This window comes from Choloepus didactylus, chromosome 10 (genome assembly GCF_015220235.1).
Source record: "Choloepus didactylus isolate mChoDid1 chromosome 10, mChoDid1.pri, whole genome shotgun sequence".
Taxonomy (NCBI): Eukaryota; Metazoa; Chordata; class Mammalia; order Pilosa; family Megalonychidae; genus Choloepus; species Choloepus didactylus.
Genome location: NC_051316.1, coordinates 70,748,440 through 70,763,327, shown reverse-complemented (window position 1 = coordinate 70,763,327; position 14,888 = coordinate 70,748,440). Strand labels below are relative to the sequence as shown.

The 14,888-nt window shown below is 42.9% G+C and overlaps 1 protein-coding gene across 1 annotated transcript; it reads left to right on the top strand.

The window, feature by feature from the left end:
* The first annotated feature begins 4,890 nt into the window (after nucleotides 1-4,890).
* LOC119505318 (cyclin-dependent kinase inhibitor 2A-like) lies at nucleotides 4,891-10,397 on the top strand. The gene is made up of 3 exons (XM_037798018.1): nucleotides 4,891-5,030; nucleotides 7,932-8,207; nucleotides 10,270-10,397. Exons 1-2 carry the CDS (start codon nucleotides 4,905-4,907, stop codon nucleotides 8,202-8,204), a joined length of 399 nt encoding a protein of 132 aa, XP_037653946.1. The 5' UTR covers nucleotides 4,891-4,904; the 3' UTR covers nucleotides 8,205-8,207; nucleotides 10,270-10,397.
* Nucleotides 10,398-14,888: the final 4,491 nt, after the last annotated feature.

Genomic DNA, 14,888 nt, shown 5'->3' with positions numbered 1-14,888 from the left:
GCTCACCCTGTGTACCCATCTACTCTGGCTCAACACAGCTACACCTGGAAGCCCCACTCTAAGTCATTTCTGAATAAACTTCTCTCCATTTATGAGATCCTTTTCAGACACTGAAATACAACATATTTTTCCTGATAACACAGGTCTGGGGTGTCAGATCAGACAGGATGCATCAATCCCCCTGTCTTCCTTCTCCTATACCATTAATGAAGGCTCCTCTCAAGAGCCCCATCACAATTCAAGACTACCTTCCTCCTCCAAAGAAGCAAATATATTGGTGGTTGTTACCAACAGGCACTCTTATCAGAGACCTCCTCTCATTATATCCACAACATTAAACCAAGTGCCAGGCATATAGTAAGTATTCAGTTACTCTTTGTTGAATAAAGTTATGATAATGATTCTCAGAAAAGCAACTCTTTTTTACTGATTTTCACTATGCTTGTTTAATGAATTAGAATGGTTAATATATGCACACAGTACAAAGTTCAAACAGTACCAATTGTATAATGTGAAAAGTAAGTCTCAGAACTTTTATGTATCTTTCCAGAGATTTTCTGTGTATATCTTACTTTTAACCTCAAACAATATCTTGACCAATTGTTTTTAATAACAATAATATCGAAATTGCTGAAAACTTTTAGAACAGTCTCTGTGTCCCACTTGATATAATAGTCCTGTGAGGTATAATGGATAGAGTAGGATACAGCCCATTTTGAAGACATAGAATTTGAAGCTAAAAATGGTCTCAAAGATTACACAAACATCAGTTCAGTAGATACATCAGGATTTTCACTAGGTTCTAACCCAGAATTATTTGTCCAACACCTTTTTATTTTCCTAATGAAATCATCTTGCTTATCATATAATCACCTTCCTGATCCTGCAATGCCTCTTCAGTCCAGAATCTAATTTCAGAACACTATCTTCTCAAATATTTTTCTGTCTCTTTCTGATGATGTGTTTAATATCCATACCTAGTATTATTATTCTTTGATTTGTAGGCTTTCTTTGGTTTAGATGAAGTAGTCAGATGCACCTATGGTGTCAGGTTCTCCACCCTCAGATGGGTCTACTAGGCAGATGAAAAGCCTTCTCTATTTGAGTCCTACTCAGGCCCATGCCCCTTTGCTCATATCAGATGTTTCCAGATCTTCACCACTTTCAAACTTCGTAACCCATGGTGTTATTCTCACTCTTTGCAAGCAAGCTAGCCGCCTCCTTTGGGGAAGGAAGTACCTTAACTTCTTCCCTGACTTGACCCTTTCTCCCTCCTCAAATCTATGTGTATCTCCTGTGTCCAAATTTATTATCTCCCCCTGTGCATTGGATTCCATCTTTTTCTGCTCTTTTAGGGACACCAGGTCCTCAGAAATACCTGAGGTATTTCCATCCTCAACTTCTCTGTTTTCTCTCCTAACTGTTCCTTCTCTTCACCTGGCACTTTCTCTTCAATGTATGTTTATGCTCCATTCTCTTCCACCGCCCATCTGCCTCTCTTCACAATATCTCTTCAAACCAATCACAGCTGAGCTATGAAAGAGTAGTCTACACACAGTGTCTCCACTCCCTTGCTATGTGGTTCACTCCCGGTTTTCCTTCTGACTCTCTGAGCAGCCCTACTTGGAGAAGCTTTTATTTCCAGCAGCTCACCATACATTTCAGTGATTTACTCTCAGTTTTTCTAAATTTCTACACCTTTGCACATGCTCTTGCCTCTGCCTGGAACCTCTTTTTTTCCGTTTTCTATATTTATACTTCTACACTTTTCTTCAAGACTGGGGTCAGATATAGATCTAGGGAGCTTTTTGCCTAAGCCATCAGAATGAGTTTGCTCCCTTTTTGAATTTCTTGTGTCATCCTCTATTCCCTTCATTCTTCTAAGTGCTTTTTTAGTAATGTTTCATTTAATTCCCACAACAAACATTTGAGGCAAGTACTATTATTATCCCCATTATACAGATGAGAAAACTGAGGCTCAGAGACATTAAGTACCTTTGTTCAAAGTTAAAGAGCTATCAAGTGGAAAAGTCCAGGTTTGAACCCAAGCAGTCCACCTTTAGAACCCACACATTTAACCCTCTACCTTCTACTGTTAGCCTGTGGGCTTGTTGAATGAATGAACAAGTAATAGTCATTTTTCTTTTTAAAAGCTTGATAAGAATTGAAACATTTAAATTTCATAGTATAGATTTTTCAAGCCTGTCAAGAACACAAACCTAGAAGAGACCATGGCATTATCAGGAAAAAGGAGAGGCAAATGTGGGAATAATCACAAAAATAACCACAAATTATTTATGATTAAATTATATAATTTAAAACTTTGCCTACATCATCTTATTTCAAGCACTCTTGAAGTATCCTGTTTTTATGAATGAGAAATCTGAGGCTGGCAGAACCAGTGCCCACATCCTGAGCTTTATATTTCATTTCTTCTAGAGTTCTGCCCCTCAGGTCTGGGCTGATATAGATGAATAAATTGGGAGTGTGATAGTTTCTTTAAAAGAAAAAAAAAAAAACTGGAGAAACCTTCACTTTATTGTTTGGTTCTTATTTATACAGAATTATAATAGAGGATCAATTTCCAGAACAAAGGGGCCACACCCAAGGATGCCATAAACTTTTGGGAGCTCTGATGCAAGTGCCTGAGTTAGTGAATACATGTCTAAAACTTGTTCTTGGTATTTTCAAAGCAATAAATCTCCATATCTGTGTATAATACACCCAGGGAATGTTTCTATACAGTTCCAGCTCCTGCTTCCTTCACCAATTGTCCTAGTCACATAAATTGAAGGGGTTCTGGTTGTAGAAGTCCATAATTGAGCTTCAGAGGAATCCGTGACTTCCTAGAAGGGTTTATTCAAAAATACACATGCAAATTAACATACTTGTTTTTGTCCTCATCGCATACTTTTTTATTTTTTTTGAGGAGAGGGTCCGTAGCTTTCAACAGATTCTCAGAAGGGCTGCTCTCCCCGACCTCAAGATTAAGAACTATTATTTTATTAATAGGAACTAATTTTTCTATTGGTCTAAAAACCAGACATAATTACAAGGGAAATCTGTTCCCTCCCTCTTATCATCGCAACCACTATCCCCTCTCCTCATTACAAAATGCCTTAAGCTAAATTTAAATGATTTTAGGTTCTTTATCCACAGTTTGAATTTTCTACCTCATTGCTGCCCAGATAATTGAGTGGTGACTGTAGGAAACTATAGATGGCACAGTAGTGCACTGTGGATTTTTACAACAGATTTGGCATCCTTTAATGTTTTCATTGGCGTCATTTAAAAACTGCATGCTTTGCCTGAATCAACAGCAACTGAAGGTTGCTGGGACTTTAAGGTATCCTGGGATTTTAAGAGAAGTCAGCCAGGACTTGAAACACTTTTAATCAGAGTTGAATTATCCAATAGGCAGACTAAGCATGAGTTTAAGGCATCAGCCAAACCTTAGCAAGTACGACCACAACTTTTTTTTAATGTAAAATACATTCAAGTAAAAATCACAGGAAAAATTAGAACCTTGTTCGATTTCCTTTCGCTCTTTAGTTCTGTTAAACTTTTATAAAGTATGGGGGTGGTGGGGAGTGCATAATTATCTTCTCCGTGATTAAAGTCTTCTTGGCCTTCCCTTCTATATAGCAATGTGTACATCAATTCTTAAAACTCACAACAGCCCTATGTTGTAGGGACCACAATTGTCCTCCCTCCCCCCACCCACCCACCCAGCCACACTCCCTCCATTTTATAGCTAAGAAAACTGCAAGGAATTGCAGTAAGAAGGAGAGGTGTGGGGAGCTGGAAGAGACTCGGGAGTAACTTCAGGACAGTGTGTGTCTGAGCCTGGATTCTGAACCACTGTGCCAATCTGCCTCCAGAGCTGAGCATGTTTTCTGGACTAGGAGAAATGGCTTATTAAGTTAAACCAGGTCTGTCGGCCCAATGACTCACCAATTTCTACCTGCGTCTAGGTAGAATTCTTCCCTATCCCTGTGAAATTTAGGACATCTCGGAGCCAGCCCTGATTGGCATACCCTGTTGTTATACCAGTCACAAGTACGAACGTTGTACCTCTCGGAAATCCTCGCCCTAGGCATCCATCTTACACGAGTGGGGGGGGGGGGCGGGGGGGGGGGGCGGCGGGCAGCCGTCAGACTCCCGAAAAGGAGGAGAGAGTGTGTGATCTAGGCTTCTAAAAGAAGGCGCCTTACACCGGGAATCCCGATCCTCGGTGGGATTCTTACTACCAGGAGGGGGGCGGCTTTGGCCAATTCATCTGACAAAGGAGGAAGCGATACATTGCTTATAACAGCGAAACACCTGCATTCAAACTTGGCAGTTAGGAATCCCCGCGCAGCTTTCAAATGCCAGAGGGGTGTAGAAAGGAGTTAGGAAGCTAGAGAGAAATTCTTCTTTGTTAGAGCGAACTCGCTTCAGAGACACGCGTGCGCGTTTGTTGGGGGATGGGGGCACGGGGGGGGGTGCAGCTCGGTGAGGGAGAAGTGATGGCGGTTGCCGGGAGCTGAGGAGGGGCCCAGGGCTCCTTCCTCTCTTCCTCCCACCGCTTCCTCCTGCCAGTGCTCCCCCTCCAGGGTGAGCCAGGGTCCCGCGCAGCAGAGCCGCCTCGTGGAGCGACTACCAGGGCTACATTCGCAGCGTGTTCTAAGCGAATGGCGCCTCCTCAGAGAGCACCGGCTGCACGGCGCCCTCTTGGCAGGGAAAGACCCGACGGTTACGCGGGAGTCGGGGCGCGGGGTCTGGGGGCCGCAGTCAGGGTTTGGGCGGCAGGCTTCCGCTGGTCGGGGAGGAGGAAAGAGGAGGGGCGCTAGTCACGGGAGGGCGGGGAGGGCCGCAGTGCGCGCGACCGCGGCGCGAGGTGAAGAAGGAGCGCAGGGAGCAGCATGGAGCAGTTAGCAGACCGGTTGTGCGCGGCCGCCGCCCGGGGTCGGGTCGAGGAGGTGCGGGAGCTGCTCCAGGCCGGGGCACAGCCCAATGCACCGAACCGTTTTGGTCGCTGCCCGATTCAGGTAGGTTGCAGGTCGGGAGGGGGAGGAGGGGATGGAGGGAAGCTTTGGAGGATCAGGTTTGCGGTGGAATCGGGACCTGGTAGCGTTTCGATTCTTGGAAAAAGAGGAGACTTTCTGGGGAGTTTTCAGATGGGGTTTTGGGATCGGAGACCTCCCGGCGACGCCCTGGGGCCTCGGGAAGCCAAGGAAGAAATGAGGACGCATGTAAGGGTGCAGATCTCTGAAATGGTGTGACGATCTGGTCGATCTGGTGTTAATATAGACTGAAATATATTCTATACATATACAAAATCTACGAATGTTTGAGATAAAATGAGAACTTTTAAAGAAATGTAAAGTTTGTTGGCACTGCTTAGCCCCGAATTCACAGACCCCTGAATGGAGCTGATTATCTTCCTTGCTATGGGGAAATCTGTGGAAATCTCCTGCCATGTATGTTGGAATAAATATCGATAAAATTCAGAAGCAACTACATATGTGTTTTTATTTTAACTGAGTAGGGAAAATATGCTTATTGTAGGGAGCTTGGCAATACAGACGCAAAGGAAGAAAAACATTAGTGTGATCTCTCCTGAGACAATGTTGTCAATTTAGTTGTTATTTTGGTGGAATCTCTTATTATTTTCGCTATTTTTTTGTTTATTTGATACTTCTTTGGGGGCAGTTTTCATTTCTTCAGTGTTGAGACGTGTCATGTCACCCTCCCCCCCCCTTTTTTTATATGTCTTTGCCTTCACTACTTCCTAAATTTCAAGCTAAAAATGAGTTCTTCCTGGCAATCACCACCCCAGTTTTATTGCCTGTGGTTACAATGATTTCTGATTCTGAAAAATAAAATGTATATGAAACAAATGCACATTGCAAAAACTCCAGCCAAACAAGGCAAAGGAAAGTAACTACCTCTAACTTCAAAAATGTCACAATGAATCTTCCTTTCCTGAGTCTATCCTACAACGAATAAATTTTATACACTTTAAAATACGTATATACAAATAAAATGCCTTAGAACTCGAGATTACTTGGGATCTGAAGTGTAGAAGATAGTTTGAGTCCTTAAAATTTTTGAGTGATTCATAATTTGGCATCTTAAAAATTTGCCAGAAGCCTGGAGCCCTGGTGTTGGCCTTGGAATGCTGGAATATGTTAGGAGAGACCTTTTTTTGTTTAAATACAAAAAGGAAAAAGAAAGTTGGATAATTAGTTTTCACAATTTTTAATAGGGGGGTAAGAACATACAGAAAAGGGAAAATTATTTTGATTTAGAAATTTGTTTACTATAGAAATTTGTTTACTATAGAAAAACTTAGTTTATAGACTTTTAAAAAATGACTAGGTCCAAACTAATTTTGTATCAAATGGATTCTAAGCATCCTACAAATATTGTTTAGTTGATTCATCTTCTTTTGTTTGAGATTGCTATTATAATTTAACCATTTAAATGTTGGATTACTTTTCCACTGTTTTCATATGGCGAAATATATGAAAAACACTTAAGACCAGTTTTATGACCAAGGTGAATGACTTCATTGGCTAAACAATGACAAAAAGCACACCGCAATGTTTTTTTCCTTCTGTTTGAAGCTGTAATTTGATTAAAATTTTTTCCCTTGTCTTTTTGAAAACTGAATCAGTTTCACTTCCTTCAGGTCAGGATTTAAGAAACATAATTTTTTTTTTGGTTCCTTGAGTTGGACAAACAGTAATTTGTGTTTGATACAGAATGTAACTAAAAATAAGTAATTCTTCTTTATACAGTCACTATCCCTGAGCTAATATCAAATAATGGTTTTCCTAAAAAGACGACTCCACCACCACCACTCTCCATGCAACCCCCAAATTGTAAGGTTGCTGTGACTGTGTATACCATTTAAAAATTCCTCTTTGGAAAGAGCTTTATTTTAAAGATGATATAGGAACCAAAAGAAGTGAACATCTCCTTTTTAATGAACTCTCAGATTTTAAGCTTGAGAAGTGTATTTGTTCCCTATTGCTGCAAAAAAAAAAAAAATTACCACAAATTTAGTGGCTTAATCCATCTCAAGTTTATTTTCTTACAGTTCTGAGGGCTTTTGGAGTTCTAGGGGAGAATCTGTTTCCTTGCCTTTTCCAGCTTCTATAGGCCACTTTTATTCCTTGGCTAGGGACCCATTCCTCCATCTTCAAAGCTAGGAGCTAGCATCTTCTCTCCTCTCTCTGACCTCTGTTTCTGTCCATATATTTTCTGTCTGACTGTGACTCTGCCCACCCAGATTATACAAGATAATCTCCCCATCTCAAAATCCTCAATTTAATCGCATCTGCAGAAATCCCTTTTGCACTGTAAGGTAATATATTCACAAGATTCAGGGATTAGGCAGGAACATCTTTGGATGGGGAAACATTATTCTTCCTAACACAGGAGTGAATTTTAAGGCTAGTTAGACAAACCTTCTCATTTTACACTTTAAAAAAATTGAAATATAACACTGGGAAACTAACGCAGGCATAAATTTTCTTAACAATTTTTTATTTTCATTTTTTAACAGTTACCACTGTTTGTTCTTAGGAATACAGCAGTGATCAAAGCAAGTCTCTGGGTCTTGCATGATTTCATCTCAAAATGAGGGGGGAAAGTACAGGATGTTTAGGCTGTGCTAAAAGCCAGTTTGTCCCTCACCCTTTCACTAGTGCCTGTGCCTGTAGCAGTGTTCTATATGTGGCTGGAGCTCCGCAAAAATTTAGAAAATATTTTGAAATTGATTGTGTATTGAGAGGCTGGATGGGTAGGAGAACTGGGGAGCAAATGCAAGGTAAACAGACGCCTGTACGCGCGTGTGTGCACGAGATGGGGACTTAATAGGTATATCTTTAAATTACTCCTGCCCCCGCCTGCCGCCCTGACGTCTCTGCTTTCCCGCGCAGGTCATGATGATGGGCAGCGCCCGCGTGGCCGAGCTGCTGCTGCTCCACGGCGCGGAGCCCAACTGCGCCGACCCCGTCACCCTCGCCCGACCGGTGCACGACGCCGCCCGGGAGGGCTTCCTGGACACGCTGCTGGCGCTGCACAGGGCCGGGGCGCGGCTCGACGTGCGCGACGCCTGGGGCCGCCTGCCCGTGGACCTGGCTGAGGAGAGGGGCCACCACCACGTCGTAGGGTACCTACGCGCGGCGGTGGGGGCACCAGAGGCAGTCTAGCAGGTGAGGACAGATTCCCCGGATCTACGAATTTTAACCTTGAGGGTTTCCAGAGCTCCACGCATTGATTTTCCAGAAGAGAAAGCTGGACCCGGTAGCCAGAGCCTCGAGTCTCGCCTTAGCTCACACACTGCCTCTCTGGAGCCACCGCGATCTCCTCGATCGCGCTGCCCCAGCAGGATTGCGTACGGAAGATGTACTTCTGCGTGTGAAAGACCATCCCATTACCCCCACCTAAACACACACTCTTATCACAGCTCACGACCTGAACTGTGGAGATTTGAAGATTCAGGAGACTAAGAGGTCTAGCGCCCCTCTTCCTCCAAACTAGCTGGCCAGTTGTATGAGCTAACCGAGCCCCAGTTTCCTCATTCACATACCTAGGTCCCTTGGAACAGCCGGGCGGAGCAAACCCAGTTCCGCGTGGCACCGTCTGCGAAAGATCTGTTACGAACCGAACTCCCTGCGATACGGCACAATTCTACTAAATCCGACCCTCTGCTCTATGCAATGGAATTTTCCAGCGCTCCCCCAGAGAGCTCCGTAAGGCATCTAGGACGGAGACCTCGCTAGCCCTCGCAGCCTGCATACCAGGATTTGCTGCGCTCTCGGGAGGCAGAATCTCTCTTTTCCCTCTTCCTCTATTAAAATTTCCCTGCTTCTGCGACAGGTCGCTGAATGAGGGAGATGGATCTGTGATCCTCCTTACCTTTCCATTCTGCGACCATTCTTTTCCCTTGGCCCCAACCCGTTCCATCCCCAACCGTCTGCCTCAAGTGCCAACTTTAAGTTTTTAGAAAGGGAATATTATTATTATTATTATTAAAATAGATATTTGAAATGATACCCGAATGTCGCATGAATATTTAAGGTAAAACATGGCTTTAGAGGTACTGAAATCTATCTCTTGGCCCAGAATTGGGTCACTGGGTTTCCCGGGCCTCAGAGGCGTGGCGGAGGACAGGATGGAGACGCTGGTTCTAGGCGCTCTGCTGGGAGGAGCCTGCAGGTGCTGTCAGTACCCGAGGCAAAACCCTACGCGCCTTCGAAGTGAGAGGCGAGAAGACCCTTTAGCCCGCCCACCCTCTCTGCTCTCCCAATCGCGTATAGGATACCGCATGGGAAGAGGGGCCCGCTGGAAGTTCAAAGTCGAACTAGACAAAACAGGAGCCCTGCCCTCATAGAGCTTACATTCTAGGAAATAGATTTCGCGCAATATAACAATGTATTTTCAGAGAACGAGTTAAAAAAAAACCCGTGTGATGGACAAAGACTGAAGTGGTAAATGGGGAGGGGGAAGTAACTTTAGAAAGCGTGGTCAAAGTTTGAATGATGAAAAGAGAGTAGCCATGGGAGGCAGAGAGACTTACAAACAGACCGTGGCGGGTTAGGAGAACCAAAAGGCGGGCTAGAGCAAGAACGCGACGAGATCAGAGAGAAGGTTAGAGGACAGATCCTGTAAGGGCCTTGTAGTTCAAAGAAAGGAGCGTGGATTTTGTTCTGGGCATTGGCGAGTTTGGGGGGAAGAAGGACCGAAGGTTTCCATACTGCCAAGCCGCTCGAAGAATCCGAGGTGCCTTCTAGTTACGCGAGCTGGCGAACTCGCTCCGCCCTAAGTGCAAAAGAGGCCTGAGGACCCGCGAAGGGCGAAGCGTCTGCACGCCCGGGCTCATGGCAAGCACCGGGCGCTGGAATGTTTTTCTCAACCCGAAGGGCCGCGCGGCGGCACCCTCCAGGCCCGCGACGTGAAGCTGGCCCCAAGCACGGGAGGGTCCGCTCCAGCCGCGGGCCTGCCAGTTACGCGCTGCGGCGTCAGGGAAGCACAGGGAAGGCGGCGGCGCCTGGCAGAGTCTAGACTTGATGGCCAGATCCTGTGCCGAGGGTTGGTGAATACAGAGAGGAGTGGTCATGCAGGCGACGCCATTCCTGGCGTCTTTTGAGAACCTGGTCCAAAAGTGCCAAAATACACGGGGGGAGGGGAGGACTGCAAAAAAGGAGGGCGGGATGGGCTGCTCATCTTTGAGTTCCGGTTTCTAAAACCTATTTTCCTTTTTGCCCTCTGCAGACAGTCTCGCCTTTAAGGATAAGGAGGAGGAGATCTGGAGGAGATCGCGAGACACTTTGAAGATACTTCGAAGTTGAACCCGCTGGACGTCCCACCCCCACCCCCACCCCAACCCCATTTCTGCCCTGCTTGCTTAGATTCTTACAAAATAGAAATACTTTTTAAAATGGACCAGTCTTCTCCTCCTTCCATTTCCATTTACATTTATTATAAAAGGTAAAAATAATACTGTTCCGGTGTCTTTTCATTGGGTCGGGTTTTAGGGGTGAGTATCGAGGTGCTGAGCACACATCTACGCGAGCGCTTCACCTTGCGGGCCTCACGCCCTCTGGGTGCTGCTGCCTTATGAGAACCGTTCTGTGAACTAGAAAAAAGAAGCTCCGAGGGATTACGTGGCTTCCCTTCTTTCAAGCTGCCGATGAATGGCAGAGCCAAGCATGGAATAAAAACAAGAGTTCCTTCATCTATTCAATAAACATTTATCGAGCGCCTTTTTATGCGCCAGGCACTGTGCCAGGCATTTATTGCGGGAGTCAGACATCAACTAATAAACATAAACACGGCAGAAAAATTTTAATGCCTATTTCTATTGAATCGAAGACACTATCCTTTCTGAGGCTCACCGTTGTTTCATGTACCACTTAGAAAGAAAAACCCTGCAGTTAGACCATGACACACCATGGATCGTTAGACATTCCAGTCTCAGATAAAATGTGACAAAATGTGAACAGCCGAGTCTTATGATCTATGATACGCGGTAAAAACTGGGGATCAAACTCCGGGGAGCCCTCGGATTAACGACTTCTCGCACCTTGGGGCCTTCTTTTGTTGACAGCACTCCCGGGCCCCGCAATGTTGGGTATTTCGCTTTCCGCGTCACAGCCAGCGGGTGGTGGAGCCGAGACGGAGTGAGGCGGCGGATCCTGGTTCTGGCAGTCGGTTCTGGACCTGTGTGGGCTGCCCCGTCCAGCCCCCTCCACCCCCTAGTTCCGTCCAGCCCTGGGCCCAGCCCCGTGCTCCGGCCGCATCCGGGTTCTGGCTGGCTGCGGAGCTTCCACTGAGCTACGCCCAAACTAGAGGGGGCTAAGCGCTTCTCCGCCAGAGCAGCCGCGCGCTTGGGACTCGGTCCCGACCGCTGCTCTGGCGGGGAAGCCGTTTCGGCGCGTGCTGCCTCGGTCCGAGGCCGCGGTTGCTATGTATGTATATATACATACGTATGTATTACATATACGTGTGTGTGTGTGTGTGTGTGTGTAAGTGCATATGTATTTTTGTTGAGGTGGAATCATATAAAATTAACCATTTTAAACTGTGCCATTCAGTGGCATTTAATACATTCACAAAGTTGCGCAACTGTCACCTGTATCTAGTTCAAAAAACATTTTCATCTCCTCCAAAAGAGACCCCAACACATTAAGTAGTCACTACCCATTCCTCCCTCCTCCCAGCTCCTGCAGTCATTTCTGTCTCTATGGATTTATCTATTCTGGATATATCATATAAACGGAATCACATAATATATATAACCTTTTGTGTCTGCCTTCCTTCGTGTAACATAATGTTTTCAAGGTTCATCCACATTGTGACCTGTATCAATACTTCATCCCTTTTTATGGCTGAATAATTTTCCACTTTCTTTGGTTTATCCATTCATCAGCTGATGGACATTTGGATTGGTTCCTGCTTTTGGTCATATGGTAATTCCATGTTTAACTTTTTGAGGAACTACCAAACTGTTTTTTTTTACAGGTGCTGAACTATTTAAAATTCCTACCAGCAATAAATGAAGATTCCAATTTCTCCACATCCTCTTCAATACTTGATACTTTACTTTTTTTCACTATAGCCATCCTAGTAGATGTGAAGTGGTATTTCATTGTGGTTTTGATATGTATTTCCCTAGTGGCTAATGATGTCGAGCAACTTTTCAAGTACTTATTGGCTATTTGTATATTTCCTTTGGAGAACTGATTATTTAAGTCCTTTGCCCATTTTTAAAATGGGTTGTCTTTTAGTCATTGAGCTGTAAGACAGTTCTTTGTATATGCTGGATACCAGGCCCTTATTAGACATATGATTTGCAAATATTTTCTCCTATCTGTGGGCTGTCTTTGCACTTTCTTGATAGATTCCTTTGATGCACAAAAGTTTTTTTTTTTTACTTTGATGAAGTATAATTTATCTATTTTCTGCTATTGTTGCTTGTGTTTTTGGTGTCAGTCTCAGAACCCTTTGCTAAATCCAAGGTCTGAAGATTTATTCCTATGTTTTCTTCTAAGAGTTTTATTGTTTTGGCTGTTAAATTTAGATATTTGATTCATTTAGAGTTCATTTTTCTATATGGTGAGAGACAGGGATCCAACTTCATTCTTTTCCAGATGGTTGTCCAGTTGTCCTACCATCTTCTGTTGAAGAGACTATTCTCTTTCAAGTAAATGGTCTTGGCATCTTTGTTTAAAACCAATTGACCACAGATCACAGGTTTAATTCTGGACTTTTCAATTCTATTCCATTTATCTACATGCCTATCTTTATACATAACTATATTTAATCAATATTTTCTTTTGGTCACTGTAGCTTTTTTAAAGACCATTTTGGCTATTCAGGGTCACTTTCAGTTCTATATGAATTTTAGGCAATTGGAATTTTGATAGGAATTGCACTGAATCTGTAAATCGCTTTGGAGAGTATTACCTTAACAATATTAACTATTACAGTCCATGAACATGGGATGTTTTCCATTTAGCTAGGTCATCTTTAATTTCGTTCAGCAATATTTTGTAGCTTTCAGTGTATATGTCTTGCACCTCCTTTATTAAATTTACTCCTTTTACTGCTATTGTAAATGGAACTGTTTTCTTAATTTCCTTTTCAAATTATTTATTGCAGTGTATAGAATACAACCGATTCTTCCATGTTGATCTTGTATCTGGAACTTTGCTGAATTTGTTTACTAGCTCCAAAGTATTTTTGTGCAGTCTTTCAGGTTCTCTTGTATAAGATCCTGCCATCTACAATTAGTATAGTTTTATTTCTTCCTTTCCATTCTGGATGCCTTTTATTTCTTTTTCTTACATAATTGCTCTGGCTAGAACTTCCAATACAATATTAAGATAGATGTGGTGAAAGTGGGCATTCTTGCCTCATTCCTGATTTTAGGGTGAAAGCTTTCAGTCTTTCAGCATTGAGTATGTTAGCTGTGGGTTTTCCATAAATGCCCTTTATCATGTTGTGGAATTTTCCTTCTATTTCTAGTTTGTTGGGTGGTTTTTTGTTTTGTTTTGTTTTGTTTTTTAATCATAAAAGGGTGTTGGGTTTTGTCAACTGTTTTTCCTGCATCAATCAAGATGATCATGTATTTTTCCCTGCGTTCTATTAATATGGTATATTAAATTGATGGATTTTCATACGTTGAATCACACACGCATTCCTGGGAAAGATACCACCTGGTCATGCTGCATAATCCTTTTAATATGGCATAGGAATTTGTTTGCTAGTATTTTACTGAGGATTTCTTTTCATCTATATTCATAAGGGATATTGGTCTGCAGTTTTCTTTTTGTGTGTGTTGTCTTTGCCTGACAAATCAGAGGTAACACTGGCCTCAAAAAATATGAAGTGTTCTTTACTCTTCTATTTTTTGTAAGAGTGTGAAAAATTGGTGTTAATTCCTCTTTAAATGTTCACTAGAATTCACCAGTGAAGTCAGCTGGCCTTGGGCCTTTCTATGTAGGTGGTTCTTGATTACTGCTTATCTCTTCACTTGTTATATATCTAGTCATATTGTTTATTTCTTCTGGAGTCAGATTTGGTAGTTTGTGTGTGGCTAATAATTTGTCCATTTAATCTTAATCTAGGTTATCAAATTTGTGGCACAAATTATTCATAGCATCCTCTCATAATCCTTTTTATTTCTTTAAGCTTGGTAGGAATGTCCCCAATTATATTTCTATATAATATATTCTAGTAACTTGAGTCTTCTTTTTTCTTTTCTTGGTCAGTTTATTAGTTAGGGTTCTCCAGAGACACAGAGAGAACAGATGGTGTGTGTGTGTGTGTGTGTGTGTGTGTGTGTGTGTGTGTGTGTGTATAAACAGGCTCCAATTTGGAAACACCTATGAAAGTGACGTTGATTACCCCAGCAGAAGTGGGTGGCTGAAGTAGAGGAAGAAATTCTTTTTGACTGCTGAAATCCTCAGTTCTCACTTTAAGACATCCAGCTGATTAAGGAAACTCCTCTCATTGCTTAAGGCAATCTCCTTTGTTGATTGTGGATGTAATCAGCTATAGATGTAATCAACTGACTAATGATTTAGGAAATACCCTCACAGTAACAATCAGGCTAGTGCTTGTTTGACCAAATAACTGGACACCATAACCTAGCCAAGTTGACACATGAAGTTAACCTTCATAGTCAGTCTAGCTAAAGGTTTCTCTATTTTGTTGATCTTTTTCAAAGAACCAACTTTTGTTTTTGTTTATTATATTGTTTTTCTATTCTCTATTTTATTTATTTCCACTCTAATTTTTATTATTTCCTTCCTTCTTGTAGCTTTGGATTTAGTTTGCTCTTCTTTTTCTAGTTTCTTAAGGTGTACAGTTAGGTTATTATTTTGAAA